A 16992-nucleotide genomic window follows, 5' to 3' on the forward strand; every position below is an offset into this window, starting at 1 on the left:
TTGACACGCACGTGAAGCTGGCTTGCTGTTCTTACCAGTTGGATTAGGAGGTTTCACGTTGTTGATCAATGATAGAAGAGTCTCTACACATTGTGGGTAGGTCTCATCAAGGTGGATGTCTGTTTCGTCTAGTGGTAGTGTACTATATTCAAGACTCATGTCAAGGAAACAAAGATTGGGTGAAAGATTTGTCAATATAGTGAATGAAAGGTCATGAGTGTTTCCAGCGGGCGAAGCCGGGAAACCTAACCTGAGACTTCCCGTCCACTGTACACAAGAGAGGTCCGTGCTGAATCCTGCTACATAGCTGCTTCTCCTCTTTCCTCCACGTCACTACTACTACTCTCCTTGTTTTCATTCCTCTAACTTAGTCTTTTGTGTCAGTCACATCGTCAACAATGACATCTTTCTCACCTTTGATATGGCTCGATAAAAGTGTTTCTCATCTCGCTTCTCTGGCCGATGATCCGAGTATAGATTGGAAGAATATAGTAGTAGCTTGTACTTGGTTGCAAACCGCTTTCGAGGTTTATCTATAGTACGTCTAAGCTATCTTTCTTTCTCTCTTTTTCTCCATTCTTGTATCCTCTTACCACTTTTCCAATCCTTCCTTAATCCATTGTGTTCTCCTCTTTGACTTGATCCTTCGTTACTCTGCATGGTCCTGGAGATATCTTTACTTTACATGGTCCTGGAGATATCTTTACTCTACATGGTCCTGGAGATAATTAACAGTATTCCCCGCTCACACATAGTTCTCGTCAACTACGATGTTATTCTCTCCCATCCCCACCACCAGAAATCAAAGATCATCTCGATTCTACCACCTTCTCCAAAGCTCAGAAATACGGTAAAGATAAATGTCGTCTGGAATTGTTGAAAACTGTTTGGTCACAGTTGTTAAGTTGGGGTTTGATCAGTGGAGGGTTCTATGTTCGGGCTTGGGGCTGGAGTGGGGAATTGATGAGAAAATTTGGTCTGAGTGAGGAGAGAGTTGTGAGTGGCTCCCCCCCCCCCTCTTCCTTCTCTCTCTCTCTCCCACACACACACACACCCCTTTCACAAATTATCCTGACATGAAGTAAGTCTGTCATGATTCTATCATGGTGGACTTTAATGTGTGATTTGAATGGGTATGATGGGAAATACTTTCTCTCATCTTGAAAACTTACCTTCTCGTCATTCGGCCTTCTGTGTGACATGTTGGAGCAAGGAGAAATCGCTGAGAATTTAGATCACACACTCTTTAATCTGGTTCACCATCCTCTCTCTCTTTCCATCTTTACTTTCCCTTCCATGGGAATATTACCGGACTTTTGTCATTGAAGAAAGACATGGGTTCAATAAGTCTTCTGTGGGACTTTGGATCAAAGATCAACTGGTGACTTATTCTTTGGTCGGCGTGATAGGCTTGCCTTTGTTAGCTGGTCTCTTGAGGATTATAGGGTGGGCAGGAAGAGCTTTCGTTCCTTGGCTTATGGTTTTCTTGTGGGTACAGATTTACTTTTCCAAAATTCCTCCTGCCATCTCCACCATATTAATGCCATCTTCCATGGACTGTTGGCATCGTCGTCCCTCCTCTCTGCCGACGATTTCTTTCTTGACTTGTACTATGACTTCTATCATGACCTGTACTATGACTTCCATCTTTACATGCTATCTAGGAGTCTCGAAACTAGTCACATAGTATTAGGGACCCCATACGCTTTTTTCTTGTCAGACAACTCTACAGCATGGTATTTCGGGCTCGGGCGGATTTGGCTAATTCATAGGATCTCCATTCAGCTGTTACTACAAATCATCTTCCCCACTTTCATTCAACCTCTCTTCAACAAACTTACCCCTCTGCCGGAAGGTGAATTACGAACCATGGTAGAGAGCTTGGCGAAGAAGTTAAACTTTCCCTTGACACATTTGTATCAGATTGACGGGAGCAAGCGAAGTTCTCATTCGAACGCGTGGGTCGTCCCTCTGAAGTTCTTGACTCTGATGACCTCATGACATCCCCACTGCCATGATGGTGTCATGATTGTGGTAGGAAGAAAGTTTGTCGGCAAGGCTGACATCCAGTTACTTCTACGGCTTACCATGGTCAAAGCACATCGTCATCTATGACACTCTTATCGAGAAATCCACTCCTACAGAGGTTGAAGCTGTGCTGAGTGGGTATACTCTTTCCAACGTCAAGAGCTTCGCTGACTGAAAGGTCACGAACTTGGTCATTGGTACTTCTGTGAGTTTCCTTCTCTTGCTTGTTTATGCCCGCACGGATATCGAACCGCGCTGATCCTAGCTCACCCTACCAAACTACTCATCGCTGCTCAGTTCCATATACTACTCAACATCTCAGCATTCCTCATCTTCATGCACAACAAATCACTATACTCTTCCTTCGGCTTTGACCCACGACTCGCTTCCCCCTCTCTTGGTCAAAGACAACCGGTTTTCATAAGTTTTGTATTGTACCAAATGGTATTAGATCCCCTCGACACGATCGTCAAGTTCTTCTTGAATGCTCAAACTAGGAAGTACGAGTATCAAGCTGGTGAGTTTTGTCATCTCGTGATCAGCCAGGTTCACTTTATCTTCCGTCGTCAAGGATTATTCTCAGGTGGCTAATGATCAGATGAATTCGGTGTTCAACTAGGCAAAAAAGACGCTTTATGTTCGTCCCTTATCAAACTTCATGTCACCAATCTCTCTTCACCACATAACGACTGGCTTTACTCGATGTATCACCATTCGCATCCTGTCTTACCGGAGCGTTTGCGGGCGATGGACAATAACAAGTCGACGCCTTTGAAACTTAAGGGGGAAAAGGAACTTTGATTCACACCGTCAATCGATGACTTTGACTCGACGAGTTCAGTCTTTTGCGCTCTCATCCTCCACCCACCAAGCTGTAGTGTTTGCATTGCAATATGATCTCACGAAATGCATACAGATGTACCTGATGCCCTGCTGTAGATCTTTCCGCGTCTATGATCTCCATAGCTACTTCATTCCCTCACAAAGTCATTGTCTCCTTCGCCGACATCTTTCCCCGGTACACAAGAGTGACATACTACTGAATAAGGGAGATGAAGACGATTCGAAAGATCCGAAAGAAGAGTGCGAAAAGGGAATGAAGTGGTGGGACTAAGAGAAAAACCAAATCTCAAGTTTGTTTCTCCTCTTCCGGCTTGGCTTTCCCTCTCTGTTCAACGATACTATCCACGATCCCGAACTCCACAGCTTCTTCAGCAGTCATAAAATAATCCCTCTCCAAAGCCTTTTCGAACCTATCCCTCGCATCGGTCAAAGGTTCTTCCGATCGAACACAATGATATGCGTAGATGTCTGTGAGAGCCGCACGTATACGTAGGATTTCTTTTGCGTGAAGGGCTATATCGGAAGCTTGACCTGATGCTCCTCCGGAAGGTTCTGCAATTAGCAAGCTTGTCACCCTCACCCTAGCAAAGTCGACGACACATGTAAATTGATCCAAAGTACAGTAACGCGTGTCTTCGATATACGATCTCACAGAGAATAGATTTGTAACATACCCGTGTGGGAAGACGAAGAAGAGAAACTACTTGGACTCACGATGTATCATAACACTACTATTCTTCAACGCATACCTATGTCCAGGTTGACCACCAGCAAGTAACAAACTTCCCATACTGGCCGCTTGACCTAAACAAAAAGTATGTACAGGAGAAGAAATGTATTGCATCGTATCGTAAATTGCTAAACCTGCCGTGACGCTACCTCCAGGGGAGTTGATATATAATTTGATTGGTTTTTGTGAATCTTCAGCTTCTAGAAAAAGTAATTGAGCAGTGAGGAGTGTAGAAGGTTCTGATGATACCTATAGGTCAGTTATCAATCAACTATATATTCTGGAAAGGAAAAGTATTAAAAAAATAAGAGGTTTTAGGGGAAAAGGACTGAAAACTGACAGGACCTAGAAAAATAACTCTTTCACGTAATAATCTTGAATAAATATCATATGATCTTTCACCTCTTGCCTGATCATTCAGTTCAGATATCATATGAAATTGGAATGAAAAACCTCACAGTTTGTTCAACTACTATAGGTACCAAAGCATCACGTATGACAGGGTTAGAAGATGGGTCGGAAAAGTTACCATTTTCAGAGTACGAGTATGGAGAAGAGTAGTTGTGTAATTGTCTTCGATTTAGTATTATGAGGTTTGTTGTTTTGGTAGGTATGGAAGAAGTGAGAGATTTTCGCCAATGGGAAAAAGTGATAATCTTGTTCATGGTTGTTATAGCTGTTTGCTTCATGCATGCGTGATTGAAGTATTGAGTGGAATAGAGTTATTGAGTGGAATAGAGTTATTGAGTGGAATAGAATACAAGTACAAAAGACAAAGAGAAAGAGAAAGAAAGAGACAACTCGATTTAATAATTCAAGTTGTTCTAAACTCTTTACACTTTGACATCTAACTACCTATGTACCTGTCATCATTAACACAACCTCAAAGATGACATATTATCGACCCCTTCACGTTTTCCCATTACCTCCTACCCCCTACGACCCTCAACCATGGCCAACAGCACTCACCGTCGACCCCACGTCAGATCTACTTTGGGTCGGTTCATCCTCCGGACTCGTATCGGCATTATGCTCCCCTCTTTCGCTTCACAGGAATGTACAATTCCCCGTGGTCTCAACACCTCCGGGAATGTATAGATTACCGATCAATGAAGAAGTCAAGGAGATCAGAATGACAGAGAGGGATGTTTGGACGTTGACTTTGGGTGGGATGACAGGGAGGAAACGTGGTGGACAACCAAAGTGGATCGTAGAGTTTGTCTTCTTCTTCTTCCTCTCACCAGATACATGATGTGATTTAGCTTTTCTGACAATCAGGGACAAGTTGAAGACGTTAAACACTATGACTCCGAACCCTATCAACAGCCATGAGGTCTTAGCTGGGGGAAGTGGACAAATGTTACTTGCCAATGCCAGTCGAGGAGAAGTAGTCCGTTATGTGAGGAATCCTTCAAGCATCTAATGAGCTTAACAGGGCTGAAGTGCAATAGTATGACACTCCAAGTCCCACGGTTAAACTATTCTCACAAGCTCGAAACGTCGTTTGCGCTTCACTCTCCGGCCAAGTGAATATCCTCGATCCCAGAACAGGTTTCAAACCCATGGTAGGGAGTAAACCCTTTCAAGCCCACACAGGAGGATTGAGCGGAGCGGATCTTCAAGGTAATTTAGTCGCAACGTGGGGATGGACACATAGGTCAGTTTATAAATATCTCAATCACACTATCTTCAGCTGAGAAATAGACAAGGACATCCCTTATCTGATACCTTTGTCAGGGTTTATGACGTCCGAACACTTCGTTCCCTCCCCCCTGTGACGTTCCCCGAAGGAGCGGCATTTTGTCTTTTACATCCTACCGACCCTATGAAAATGGTCGTTACTTCCCAACAAGGTTTCATGCAGAATGTCGACACCAGTCAAGGACCCCAAAGTACTACATTCCAACCTCTCAATGTTGGTTCTTTCGTCACTTCGATGGCTCTCAGTCCGATGGGTGATTACTTGGTATTTGGAGAAGGAAATGGGAATTTACATCTTTGGACTACACACGACATCAGTGAACATGCTCCCAGAAGTGAAGATGGACAATGGTATCTCCCACCTTTCAATGGGTTCGATGGTACTACTCCCGAATGGCCAGATGATGCAGAACCCCCTCCTATGATTTTATGGACAGATGACACGTATGGCATTCTTTTGCATAATTCCAGCAGTACTGATGTAAAGTCCCCTCAACCTCGTTGGAATGCCGGTTTATACCGAACCACTTCTCTCCAACTTTCCACCCGCCGATTATGCCACAGATTATTCTCCTTTTTACAATTCTCTCGAACCTATCCCCGATAACATTCAAGCCAAGCTACATCTTCAAGACGGAACGCTATGGGCACGTCTCGGTCCAGAGGATAAAGGTATTAGTCGTCTCAAATTACGCCCTATCGCTGGTGGCCCGACTGCAGCCAAGCACAGGAGAGATAGACGTCAATCCGCACCTCGTTTTCGTTCAGAACGTCGGACAAAAGATAATGTGTTTTTCGAGGATGACGAGGAAGTCGATCTTGACACAGTACCTAAATATTTCAAAAAGGTGGAAATCAAATATTCAAAGTTCGGTGTGGAGGATTTCGATTTTGCATACTATAACGATACTTCCTTTTCGGGTCTCGAAACGGACATTCTCAATTCATACACCAACGCCCTTCTACAAGCTCTTCATTACACTATACCGGTCAGAGCTGTGGCGAAAGCACATATTTGTGTGGACTGCAAGAAAGAACATTGTTTACTGTGCGAAGCGGGCTTTCTCTTCAGGATGCTAGAAGATGCCAAGGGTATCAATTGTCAAGCTAGCAACTTTTCCAGAGCGTTCAGTGCCACACCGCAAGCTGTTGCTTTAGGTCTTTTGGAGGAAAATACCAGTAGCAAGTCGACTTCGGCTTATGGAAATATGATACAGAACTTTAATCGATGGCTCTTATCTACGTTTAGTACGGAATCCATCGTGGAAGGAAAGACATTTGATCTCTTGCCGAAAACCCTCGCCGATCTCAGTCTTGGTGACAGAAACAATGTAGACGGACCAAATTCCGTCATGTCTGCCATCGATCAAATTGTTGGTGTCAAAGTCAGGACTACCAGTACATGCGCCGCTTGCGGATATGTCACAGAGAGGGATTCAACATTGCAAGCGGTTGATCTACAATATCCCAAAAATGTGAGTTCTTCCGCTTCCTTTGCTATATCCTCGAAGCAAATGGGCTGATATCAGTCTGATGATGTATCCTTCTCTGAAATCTTAGCATCCTCTGTCAGTCGGGATACACTACACAAAGCTTCTTGCCTCAACTGCAAACAATTCGCTCGACTGAATATCTCCCGTCGTTTGGCACACGGTATTACATCCCTACCGCCTGTCTTGTCAGTCAATGCTAAGGTCACCTCTCCAGCAATCTTCGATATATGGAAAGATCATCCTGATCAGGAACCTTTCCTCCCCACCGTGCTATCCATCATTGTAGGGTCTGACGGAGACATGTTTGCCGGAGACGGACCGGAAGCAGTCGCTTATCAACTGAGGGTGAGTTCACACTTTCGATTCATGGCATTGAGTTGATGATCCCTAGTCGCTGGTCATACAGGTACAAGACACACTAGATGCACCTTCCCACCTCGTAGCTTTTGCAAAAAGTACGTCAAGTTCTACATAATGACGTGTGCGCATGGCTGATGACAGTCGATGCGGACGACGATAGTGACGGGGGTTGGGTAATGTTCAACGACTTTGTGGTACGACCCATATCGGAAGAAACCGTGTTTTCTTTCCCTGCCGACTGGAAGGTGAGCTTGGTCGTGTGCGGTGGACGAAGCTGATATCAGACACCGGCCGTGTGCATATTTGAAAGGGTGGATGTGAACCAAAGCTTGGACTTGAGCGTTTTGCCCAAGACTTTGGATCTTCGCTCTCTGCTGGACGATGTCTCCATGGCTAGGTATGTCTGCTTTGTCAGATCTCATTTTGCATCATTTGGCGATTTCCCTTCCAGTAAAAATGTAATCCAGGACCTGAAGTGTCGCTCAACTGTAGACATCGTCGTGATGACGAGATTAAGCATGTCATCCTCAGTCCAGACGAGATGCCCAAGCCGGGCACGACCATCGCTATCGACGCCGAGTTTGTCCTCCTTCAACCTGTGAGTCTCTATCCTCGCTCCCCACTGAGCAGTGTAAAAGTAGAACCTCGCTTCTCTACACGGAGGTGGGTAGAGAAGCAAGCTGACGAAATGTAGGAAGAAATGGAATTCCGGTCAGATGGAACGAAAAATGTCCTTCGTCCTTCGCACATGTCCCTCGCTCGAGTGTCAGTACTTCGTGGTGAAGGACAGAAGGAGACGATACCTTTCATCGATGACTATATCCACACAAAGGAAGTCGTCGTGGATTACCTGACAGAGTTTTCCGGCATTCAAAGTGAGCCAGAAAAGTATTGCTGAAGGTTTGAGACACTGTGACGCTGATCCCCAGGCGGTGATTTAGACCCAGAACTCTCACCTCATACGCTTGTCCCTCTCAAAGTGGCTTACAAGAAACTCCGATTACGTGCGTGGATTTCATCTTTAGCATGTGTCAAACTGACATCTAGTCGTAGATATGGGCTGTGTGTTCGTGGGACACGGATTAGCGAAAGATTTCCGTACCATCAGTGAGTCGTGTATGTTACACGACAACAGCGCTGACGGGATCAGACATCTTCGTCCCCCCATCTCAAGTTATGGACACTGTCAACCTCTTCGTACTTCCCAAACGACAACGCAAATTGTCATTGCGATTCTTATCTTGGTATCTACTACAAAAAGATATACAGACAAGTACTCACGATTCCATCGAAGATGCCGAATACGCTTTGTTGCTGTATAAGCTGTATCGGAAATATCAGAAGGCAGGCAAATTTGAAGAACTGATGGAGGATATCTTCAGCAATGGAGCAAAATATGTGAGTTTTCTTCTCATCCTCATTTGAGACTGTTCTTCCTTCTATATCGTTCAGCTACTGCTTTCCGTCGAACAATTTCAGAGGTATCAGAGGCGGTTGATAGTGTCACCATCCGTGGCACGGCTTTTAGAAGATAGTGGTTGACCAAGTAGAGCTTCAAAGTACCTCAGAATCCTGCAGATCCAACTACCGTCTCGCCATCTTCAACACCTCAAGCTTCTGCCTTTATATCTCTCCCCACTCCTCAGAAATCCCGGACTGGAAATTCACCAACTGCCGATACTCCATCGTGGTCACCTGCATATCTCAGTCCTCACGGCCAAGAAGTGAGTCAACAGCGACTCGAACGGCAAAGACAATACGCACCGGTAACCACACCTTCAAAGGTGAGACCACCACGACGATGACAGCTCTCTCCGTCCTTTCCAAAACAATTCACTGGCACATCTTGGCATTGAGCTCAGAAGTGACGAAACAATCGATACCCAGCATCTCATTACCCATCAGTGTCTCATGGGTCTGTACAACACATTCAATTTGCATGTACCCAATACACCCTTCGACGCTGACCATCATTCTGACGACTTGATTCTGATATACGGCAAGAAGAACAAAACCACGCCCACTCCTGACAAAACGAAAACCAACATTCCAGCGATTCTCCAAGCTGCTCTTCTCTGATATCTCCTCAATATGGGATCCTGAACTTTTCTCACGTTCCATGCCGTTCCTGTCAATCTCCACAACATGATCCATAACCCTTGTCTCCTCTTACCAAAACCACCCGTTTCTAACCTATCCCTTCCTCCTGCAATCACACTTAACGGATAACTATCACTCCTCGACTTCGATCCTCTTTTCTGCAACTTTCTCCTAGGTCTTCCACTATTTCCCATACCCCACCATCGGCTGGATCTCCCTTCTGGCTGACTGGCGTGGGAGTTTAATCTTTCCAACTCTTGATAATCGTAAGGATCTTCCGTGACGCCAAATAATGCAAGCCAGAAACACATTCCAGCTCTTGCGCCAAGACCATAGCCAATCCCTCCCAGGAGGACAGGAATGAGCAACAATCTCCATGGTCTACTGATTTCGCTCTCCCACAATGTAAATGGTGATGGATCGAGAAGGAGGAAGATGGTAGCCAAGAAACTGACTACGCTGGTGGATATTCCCACTAAAAGACGACCGAGAGCAGTATGACGATGAAGATTTTTGATGGAAGCTTGTAAGAATCGTGGGAGATTATCTGAGGAGAAGTGAGTGATCAGTGATGGGAGGAGTGGGTCAAACAAAGTTGGATGGGTGGTATGAGCTGAATAAAGATGAAGGTTATCCAGTATCTCTTCCGTGATGAGATGTTGAAGAGGGATAAGTTGTTGAAGGAGACTTTGAAGTTCAGAATGAAGAGGAAGATCTTTCTTCAAGTTCTCCACACTCACGTCCTCACCGGCCAAGGAAGTCACCAAATTGTCCTTCTCTTTTGACTCCTGATGACCATCTGTTACATTGTGAAGAGCTGTCGTGATTACGGTAGGAGCCAAAGTCGTACCCGACAAGAAGCTTCGAGTTGTCGGACTGGAGTTGATCGGTGATATATCTTCCCTATTCAGTCTCGTTTGCCGGGAAGGAGAAACGACGGCTTTTGGAGGGATCCGTGGTCCTAATCCCGTCGTCAATTTTGATCTAGGGGAAGAAGAATCCCAATCTTCATCATCACTCATCTCATTTGCCTCCTTCTGCTTTTTCTCATTATCTTCATTATGTCTAGAAGGAGGAAGTCTAAAATCACTAGCTAAAGCAGGACCTCCTCTCCTTCCTCTCGAACTCATAGATCCTAAAGTGAAAGAAGATCCAGTAACTGCACTCATCGGAACGGAAGGTACCGTCCTATTCCCAATTTTCCCTTTTTGTAAACTCGACATCTTACTTCCTTGTGGAGATAATATCATTCGGTCGTTCGTTCTTCCTTCATCCGCCAAGACCAATGGAGAAGGACGAACGATAGTACGAGGGAGATCAAAGATGAATGAATTCAAACCTGTTATTTCCTCAGTGGAAGAGGTGATTTCCGATGGTAATTTGGTCGGTTTTCCAGTGAAGAGTTCATCAGAATTCATCGATATCGAATATGAGGAAACCAAGGTCGGTGAGGTCGTTTCGGACTTGACGAGTGATGTGAGGGAGAAAAGGGAAGGTTTGGGAATATGTGTAGGTTTTAAGATTTCAGGATTCGAAAGTGATAAAGAAGATATTGTTTCGAATACTGTTGGGATGGAAGATTTATCTTCAGGAGAAAGTTGATCATATGAGGTTTTGTAACTTTATCGTGAGCTCCTCTAATTTTAACCCCTTTCTCTTCACTGATTCAAATATCTACAATAATAAGGTCTCCTTGGCAAAAAGAGACTTATTCGAAGAGGGAGGGAACGTTCGAAAGGTATATGGTATAGGCTTTAGAGGAAGGGGGAAAAGACTCACTCTTCCACCGCACACAAAAAATTATAGATCATCCTTCCCTCTCTCCCTCCTTCCCCTAAATGATCCAACCATTTGGTCAAGTCCGATTTCCCTACAGGAGATAAAGTCTGACCAGAGACTATACTCTGCAGAGTGATCTCTTCCGCTAATCTCTGCAGATCGTCTCTCTTCTTCGCACCGGGTCGAGGACATGCGTCTAATCCGAGTTTGAAGAAATCCGCCACTTTCCTCAAGGTGCCACTTTCCCCAATCATCTTCATCTTTACCCTCTTCACAAAGACAGTGATGACTCGGTGATACGAGTGTTAGATGGGGATGAGAACACCCAGGTGAAAAGGATAGAAGATGAAGAGAAGCAAAGAGAGATTCGAAGTTGGTAACATGGCGGAATATGTGAAGAAGGCGACAGTCGATCTGATCCTTGACTACCTACCAGTTGACAACGAGTTGCTAGGTGACAATACTCAATCCACAGATCTGGACTGATGATCAGACGTACGGCACCACAGTCACAATCACTATGGATCGATATGATTCAAGTAAGCAATAGTGCATGATATGTATGAACACAGAGAACAAGGATATATTTCCCTCGACACTTCAAAGACAACTACAATCTCTTTGTCTTCCTTCACCACATGCTTCCCATCCCAGTCATATACTCTTCAACCCATTTACTCATACAATCCTGATGCCGTACTACCCATGATGGCGGACATGGCGAACTTGTCCTCTCCGAGCTCGGCGATACATTTACGCAATATAGCATACCATTCCCCCTGCTTCACCGGGGAAGTAATCTCGTTCGAATATTGTGCTCGAGCTCGTAGGACATCCAGAGGAAGACAGTGATCAGAGCCAAACAACAATCGGTGGGTTCCGAAAGTCTCGATAGCGTGGGACACTGATGTATCAGCTGAAAAATCTCGTTAGGCAGTCGGTCGGACGTCTAGAGTTTACAGACGTGGGGCAAAACGAAATAGGTGATTAGATACCGAACAGGGTGGGAATCCGAGCTTGGTTGGGGACCAAGAGATTCAGGACCCACGATACAAGGTGACGACATCAGCTACCTCCTTCCTATCCTCGATGAGGGAATTACCGACTTCCACGACGGGAGGCAACAGCTTGAGATAGACGTTCGCGTGCAAGCTTAGATTGGCTAGCCGTGACGCATGTAGTTGGAATTCTGGTGAATTGACCAGCTGGGCGGAGGGGAGGGTCAAAGGTGGTGGCATCAGACCGGCTACGAGTCAGTTCATTTTCATGTAACTCATGTGGTATCCCCTTTTCCTTGAGACACAAGTAATTGGGGGGAAAGACTGACATAGGGCGACTTTGACCGTTTTTGGAGGAGACAGTCCGTCTTGGATTTCCCCTGCCGGTGCTTCTTCTGATCTCCCGTTTAAACGACTGACTACATCGTCAAGCACATCCCACTTCCTTTCGCTCATAGGTCGACACAAAGGGACGATAATATCCACGGGAGCGTCTTTGGAAGTATCGATGCTTGGTGTGGAAGCTGATGCGAAGTCAAGAACAGTAGGTTGTATCATGATTGGTTGGACGCGGCTGACAATCAGTGAGATCTGCCCTATTTGCATTGCTTACAAACACAACAAGGGAGAACAGGATTTGATGAGGTCACTAAGGGACAAACTCACGGAATCGACGTTATCGGAGTTTCCGAGGGGTCTAATTGAACCTGCACTATACTCTCCAAAGGGGGTTTTGGCAACGTGTTTTCCAGATATTCGAACAATGGATCGGTCCCGTCGGTCTTGCACGCTGGAATCCAATGACCATCTAGGACATATTCCGGATGTACACTTGAAGGTGAGGGAGGAAGGGGCGCAGAACCTGTACAAGACTTTAGCGATTTGGCCTGCTCATTTGACATTCCCCACGCTTTACCTACTTGTTTGCAACCTCATCTCGTCAAGATTCTCCTTCGCCCATGAAACCCATAGGCCACTATGTGAGCGGAGAAGAATCGTCGAGAACAACCAGAGGGAAAATGGGGTAGATTGAACGAAGAGGAGGAAGCAACGTACCAGGCGCTAAAGGACCTTGATTCACAAATAGCAGGGGAGACAACGTGGGAGGGCGTTTGGGCGTCATGTTGACTGTGAGAAGGGGTGAGATCAATATCCAAGTGACGGAATGATACGAGATAGTAGGCTGTGCTCAGTGTAATACTGTAAAGACAGTGTAAGATGAAGGAAAGGATTAGAGATGGGGTACGATGTAGAAGAGGAATGGGAGGGAACAAGGGAAGCAGAGGGTCCGAGCTTTGAATTGTCAGATGCGGGGCACCATGATGTTTCAACTCCACGTGGGAGTGCCCTCTCGTGACCTGAGGAAGTCGGCCGAGATTCGGGTGGATACCCTTCACTCTGACATCTCCGTTTGAGCTTCCGACTTAGACAATATAGCTAATGAGATGAACAGATCTACCTCATTCGAAAGCCAGAAAGATTCGTCTCCAATCCTCCTGGGTCATGTCAAGATTTGTGCGTTCAAAACGGATTATGTGGCCAAGAGGATGCATTGGGGAATTTACATTGTTCACCACTATCCCTTTTGAAACTCATCCAGGAGATGCTAGTCCCGGTCTTCTTCCTCCGCTTGAACCCCAATTATTGACATTATACCACAGATGATAAATCCCGCACCAGATTAGAAACCGGTCGCTCAGGTGAAGTATCTGAAAGCGGGATGATCATCCCCAAGAGCGACAATCTCCGCATGTGTCTTCCCTTCGAGACCCCACTTGCGTTGTGTGGCCGGATCATCCCATTCGTACACTTCATCAGCTTGGGGAGGAGGGCCATAGACACGGTCCCGACGCTTGTTCTCTCTTGAAAGGGTGATATGTAGTAATAAAGCGGCACTGAAGCACAAGGCGGCGAAAGCTATGGCTGTAGCGTGACCGGGGATGAATCTGCGGATCAGACATGCTATTTCGACTGGTAGACACATGATAGATGGAAGAACGACTGGCGGGCAGGTGATTGGGAGGAGACATACCTCGGAGCGTCTTTGTTCCGGTAGGCCTCAGATGAGACGATGCCACCACTGTTACCGGCGGAAAAGACCAAACCCATTGAGACAGCTTTCTTGTCTGGTCTTGTTAGAGAGATTTCCTGCTAAAACTTCAAGCGACTCACAATGATTACCAAAGGTATTGCCCGTCCAAGCAATGGTGGTGGCAATCAGTGGGCCGACAGCGGTGGTCGTGACGAAGACTGCAAAGTAGAGAACGCCCTGTTGATAAGCACACCCGTAGCCAATCGTCGACGAGCGTGACGCCCGTAGACCTGTCGAACGATCGACGATAATCACAGGGACATATGTGTCAGGGCAGTTTGCAGATCACTCACAGGCTTATCAAAGCTCACGCTGAGTAGGATGACATATCCTATGATGGCAATGACCGACCTGACATGTCAGTGTCATGACTTATAGTCTTGAACAACTCACCAGAACATGAGAGGGAACGCCCGTTGGCGATATTTGTCGCTATACCAGGCCGTGGCAAGGGTACTGATAAAGCAGCAAACATAGGCTAGAGTAGAGTCAGTGACTGCCTGCGGACAATCAGAGTGTAACTCACGAGGAGTACTTAGAAGAAGAGACTGAGTGACGGACCAGTGGCCGAGAGCGGCTATGATGGTAGGCGAGAACAGAGAACCCGAGTAGAGAGGTTCAGCCGCCCCGATGTACATGAGCATGAGGACATAGGTCTGGATCATTAACATCGTCATGCCACGGAGGGGTTTCTATCGGAAATCGGTGACCCACCTTGTAGTCCTTTAAGGCAGCAAATACGACCTTCTTCGAGAAAGTACCTTCTCCCGCGAGACCCTGGTCCTGTTTCATCCGCACCAACAGCAATTCCTTCTCCAGTGGGGTAAGGAAACGAGCTTGCTCCGGCCAGTCGTGGATAAACCAGAACGACAAGATGGCAACGATGAGGGTCAAGATACCCTCAAAAATGAAGATCCACGTCCAACCTTCCTTGCCCCCGACCCCGTTCATTCGACTCCATGCGTATCCGAATATGCCACCGAACGCGCCGGCAAGTACCGCGCCTAGCCAAAGTCAATCGACGCCGCCACACGACGCGAGTAACTCACCAGCGAAAAATATGGCACATCGGCGGTTGATTTCGTCTCGACGGTAGTAAAACCTGCCCAGGTCAGCAGAAGCAACGCTATCAGATGAAAGCACGTAAGATAGAAGCATGTTCAGAGACGGGAATAAAGAGCTCTCAAACAGGCCCAGACAGAAGCGAAGGGCCAGGAGTTGGCCGTAGTTGGTGACGAGACCCACTGGAGACGATCAGCGCACGGAGATTGGACGATTTGAAATAACACTGACTGAATATCTGGAAGATGGACCAACATATCATTGTGAACGGGATCCAGCGAGAGGGACGGAAACGTTTCAAGACGAGGTTGCTGATGGTGAGCACCCTCAGACAAATCATGGAAGATTTCTCACCCCGGCACCTCAAAAGCCACGTAGCTGACGAAGAAGACTGAAGCATGTCAGCCTATCCGATTTCCTGTGCCTGTCCTTGTTCTCGTAGGTAGGACTCACTCATTGACGCATTTGAGTACTGTAGTGAGGTAAGTTTCAGTTGGGCGGTAAGACCTATGCGAGTCAGCTCATTCAAGCACGTACGATCTGCGGGAATAAACCTCACCTGTGAGTTTGGCCGTTCCGATGTTGACACGATCCAGGAATGACATGAGATATAGGAGGCTACTACGTCAGCGGGTGTCTGCAGATGTTCAATATTCCATTGATGATCTGGCAAAATGTGAATGGACAAGCTATTCACGTCATCCATGGAATCAAGTTCTTGTCGCTTTTCCGTTAGCTAGCCATCATATTTCAGACACAAACACTCACATCTTCCGCACAAGTTTACGCTCAGCTACCCTATACTCTTCCGGACTCATAGCAGCAATCTCAGCCGCCAACGCCCGCTTATGGTCGGGAAGTGTCGAAGGCATTTTCTGATCTTCGGTGTCAGCAACGAAGGCGGACGAATCTGCCCTGTGCAATTTTTCTGAGTCCATCTCGAGATGTGTGACTATCGGGTGCACAGAGTTTCTGAATAAAGCTGCCTGACAGGCGATGAAAGTGATGAGTGAAGAGATGATGGGATGCGAGTCTGTCACGGGCGACTGCAAAAACCAAAGGACGGCCGAAATTGAGCCGGACCAACCGGAGTCGAAATAATTGGAAAAAAAAAACAGATCAGGGCCGTGCCTTGGGAGTGGGGCCAACCGGCTCTCGATCCGGAAGTCGTTTTTGGGCCCGCTTATAATTTGAACCGAGATGGAGGTGGAATTCCGGTCGGTCATCCACGGCGAATGCCTTCCATCAGTGTGTACGATACGACCATGCACATGAGTCTCAAGCCCTAGTTCTTCCCTTCCGTGGGGTTGCAGACAAGGTGCCAGAACTACGAATCAAAAACGAAGGCTGGCGCTAGCAAAAGCCTCGCGAGGGGCTCGAACCCTCGACCGTGAGATTTTTACAACCAAGGCGGAAACTAAAAGTCTCACACTCTACCAACTGAGTTAGCGAGGCCATGCATATTTTTAGCACTCCGGCGATCAACCAATCAGGAACCATCTTTGATCGTTCCTCGTGCCCGTAAAATTTTACCGAGGCAGCTTTTTTGACCGCCGATTTTACCATTAAACCCAATCCAGATCCAAAGTATCCAACTCTCTCCTGCCAACATGTCTTTTCTCTCCTTGTCACTGAACACTCCCTCATCTCCGTCTTGATCTGTGGTCGTACTAGAAGTGTGCTGTAGTGGTTAGTGTCATTGGGTGATGAGATATGGAGGCACCACAAATTGAACAATCAGGGGAGTCCCGATGTCACTTTCACCCCCGGACCCTGATCTGATCTCAAATCAACCGTGCTCTCTTC

The 16992-nt window shown here is 46.4% G+C and overlaps 6 protein-coding genes across 6 annotated transcripts; 2 read left to right on the forward strand and 4 right to left on the reverse strand.

Annotated features, from left to right (window-relative positions):
* The first annotated feature begins 347 nt into the window (after positions 1–347).
* On the forward strand, positions 348–2961 carry TREMEDRAFT_39579 (uncharacterized protein). The gene is made up of 8 exons (XM_007005279.1): positions 348–538; positions 756–996; positions 1235–1488; positions 1773–1958; positions 2071–2162; positions 2207–2233; positions 2294–2545; positions 2627–2961. The coding sequence occupies exons 1-8, from the start codon at positions 399–401 to the stop codon at positions 2827–2829; spliced, it is 1395 nt and encodes a 464-aa protein (XP_007005341.1). The 5' UTR covers positions 348–398; the 3' UTR covers positions 2830–2961.
* A 196-nt stretch (positions 2962–3157) lies between these two features.
* Positions 3158–4266, reverse strand: TREMEDRAFT_32071 (uncharacterized protein; the record flags this gene model as incomplete). Its single annotated transcript, XM_007005267.1, has 4 exons — positions 3158–3423; positions 3586–3850; positions 3942–4010; positions 4060–4266. The coding sequence occupies 4 exons, from the start codon at positions 4264–4266 to the stop codon at positions 3158–3160; spliced, it is 807 nt and encodes a 268-aa protein (XP_007005329.1).
* Positions 4267–4490: 224 nt separating this feature from the next.
* TREMEDRAFT_31884 (uncharacterized protein) lies at positions 4491–8580 on the forward strand (the record flags this gene model as incomplete). Its single annotated transcript, XM_007005245.1, has 14 exons — positions 4491–4816; positions 4880–5000; positions 5053–5258; positions 5306–5746; positions 5790–6777; positions 6832–7140; positions 7187–7250; positions 7297–7400; positions 7440–7552; positions 7648–7753; positions 7850–8030; positions 8085–8159; positions 8203–8262; positions 8306–8580. The coding sequence occupies 14 exons, from the start codon at positions 4491–4493 to the stop codon at positions 8578–8580; spliced, it is 3369 nt and encodes a 1122-aa protein (XP_007005307.1).
* Positions 8581–9241: 661 nt separating this feature from the next.
* Positions 9242–11294, reverse strand: TREMEDRAFT_63139 (uncharacterized protein; the record flags this gene model as incomplete). The annotated part of the gene is made up of 3 exons (XM_007005386.1): positions 9242–9264; positions 9329–10875; positions 11035–11294. 3 exons carry the CDS (start codon positions 11292–11294, stop codon positions 9242–9244), a joined length of 1830 nt encoding a protein of 609 aa, XP_007005448.1.
* Positions 11295–11708: 414 nt separating this feature from the next.
* Positions 11709–13155, reverse strand: TREMEDRAFT_69133 (uncharacterized protein; the record flags this gene model as incomplete). The annotated part of the gene is made up of 5 exons (XM_007005503.1): positions 11709–11938; positions 12083–12280; positions 12362–12606; positions 12699–12894; positions 13089–13155. The coding sequence occupies 5 exons, from the start codon at positions 13153–13155 to the stop codon at positions 11709–11711; spliced, it is 936 nt and encodes a 311-aa protein (XP_007005565.1).
* Positions 13156–13567: 412 nt separating this feature from the next.
* TREMEDRAFT_44495 (uncharacterized protein) lies at positions 13568–16189 on the reverse strand. The gene is made up of 14 exons (XM_007005301.1): positions 15955–16189; positions 15884–15910; positions 15746–15804; positions 15640–15693; positions 15541–15577; positions 15418–15497; positions 15174–15368; positions 14839–15128; positions 14651–14780; positions 14518–14602; positions 14418–14475; positions 14205–14301; positions 14065–14158; positions 13568–13978 (listed from the first exon to the last, which is right to left on the reverse strand). Exons 1-14 carry the CDS (start codon positions 16122–16124, stop codon positions 13729–13731), a joined length of 1626 nt encoding a protein of 541 aa, XP_007005363.1. The 5' UTR covers positions 16125–16189; the 3' UTR covers positions 13568–13728.
* Between the last annotated feature and the right edge of the window lie 803 nt (positions 16190–16992).

The sequence above is a fragment of the Tremella mesenterica genome (genome assembly GCF_000271645.1).
Source record: "Tremella mesenterica DSM 1558 unplaced genomic scaffold TREMEscaffold_7, whole genome shotgun sequence".
Lineage (NCBI taxonomy): Eukaryota > Fungi > Basidiomycota > Tremellomycetes > Tremellales > Tremellaceae > Tremella > Tremella mesenterica.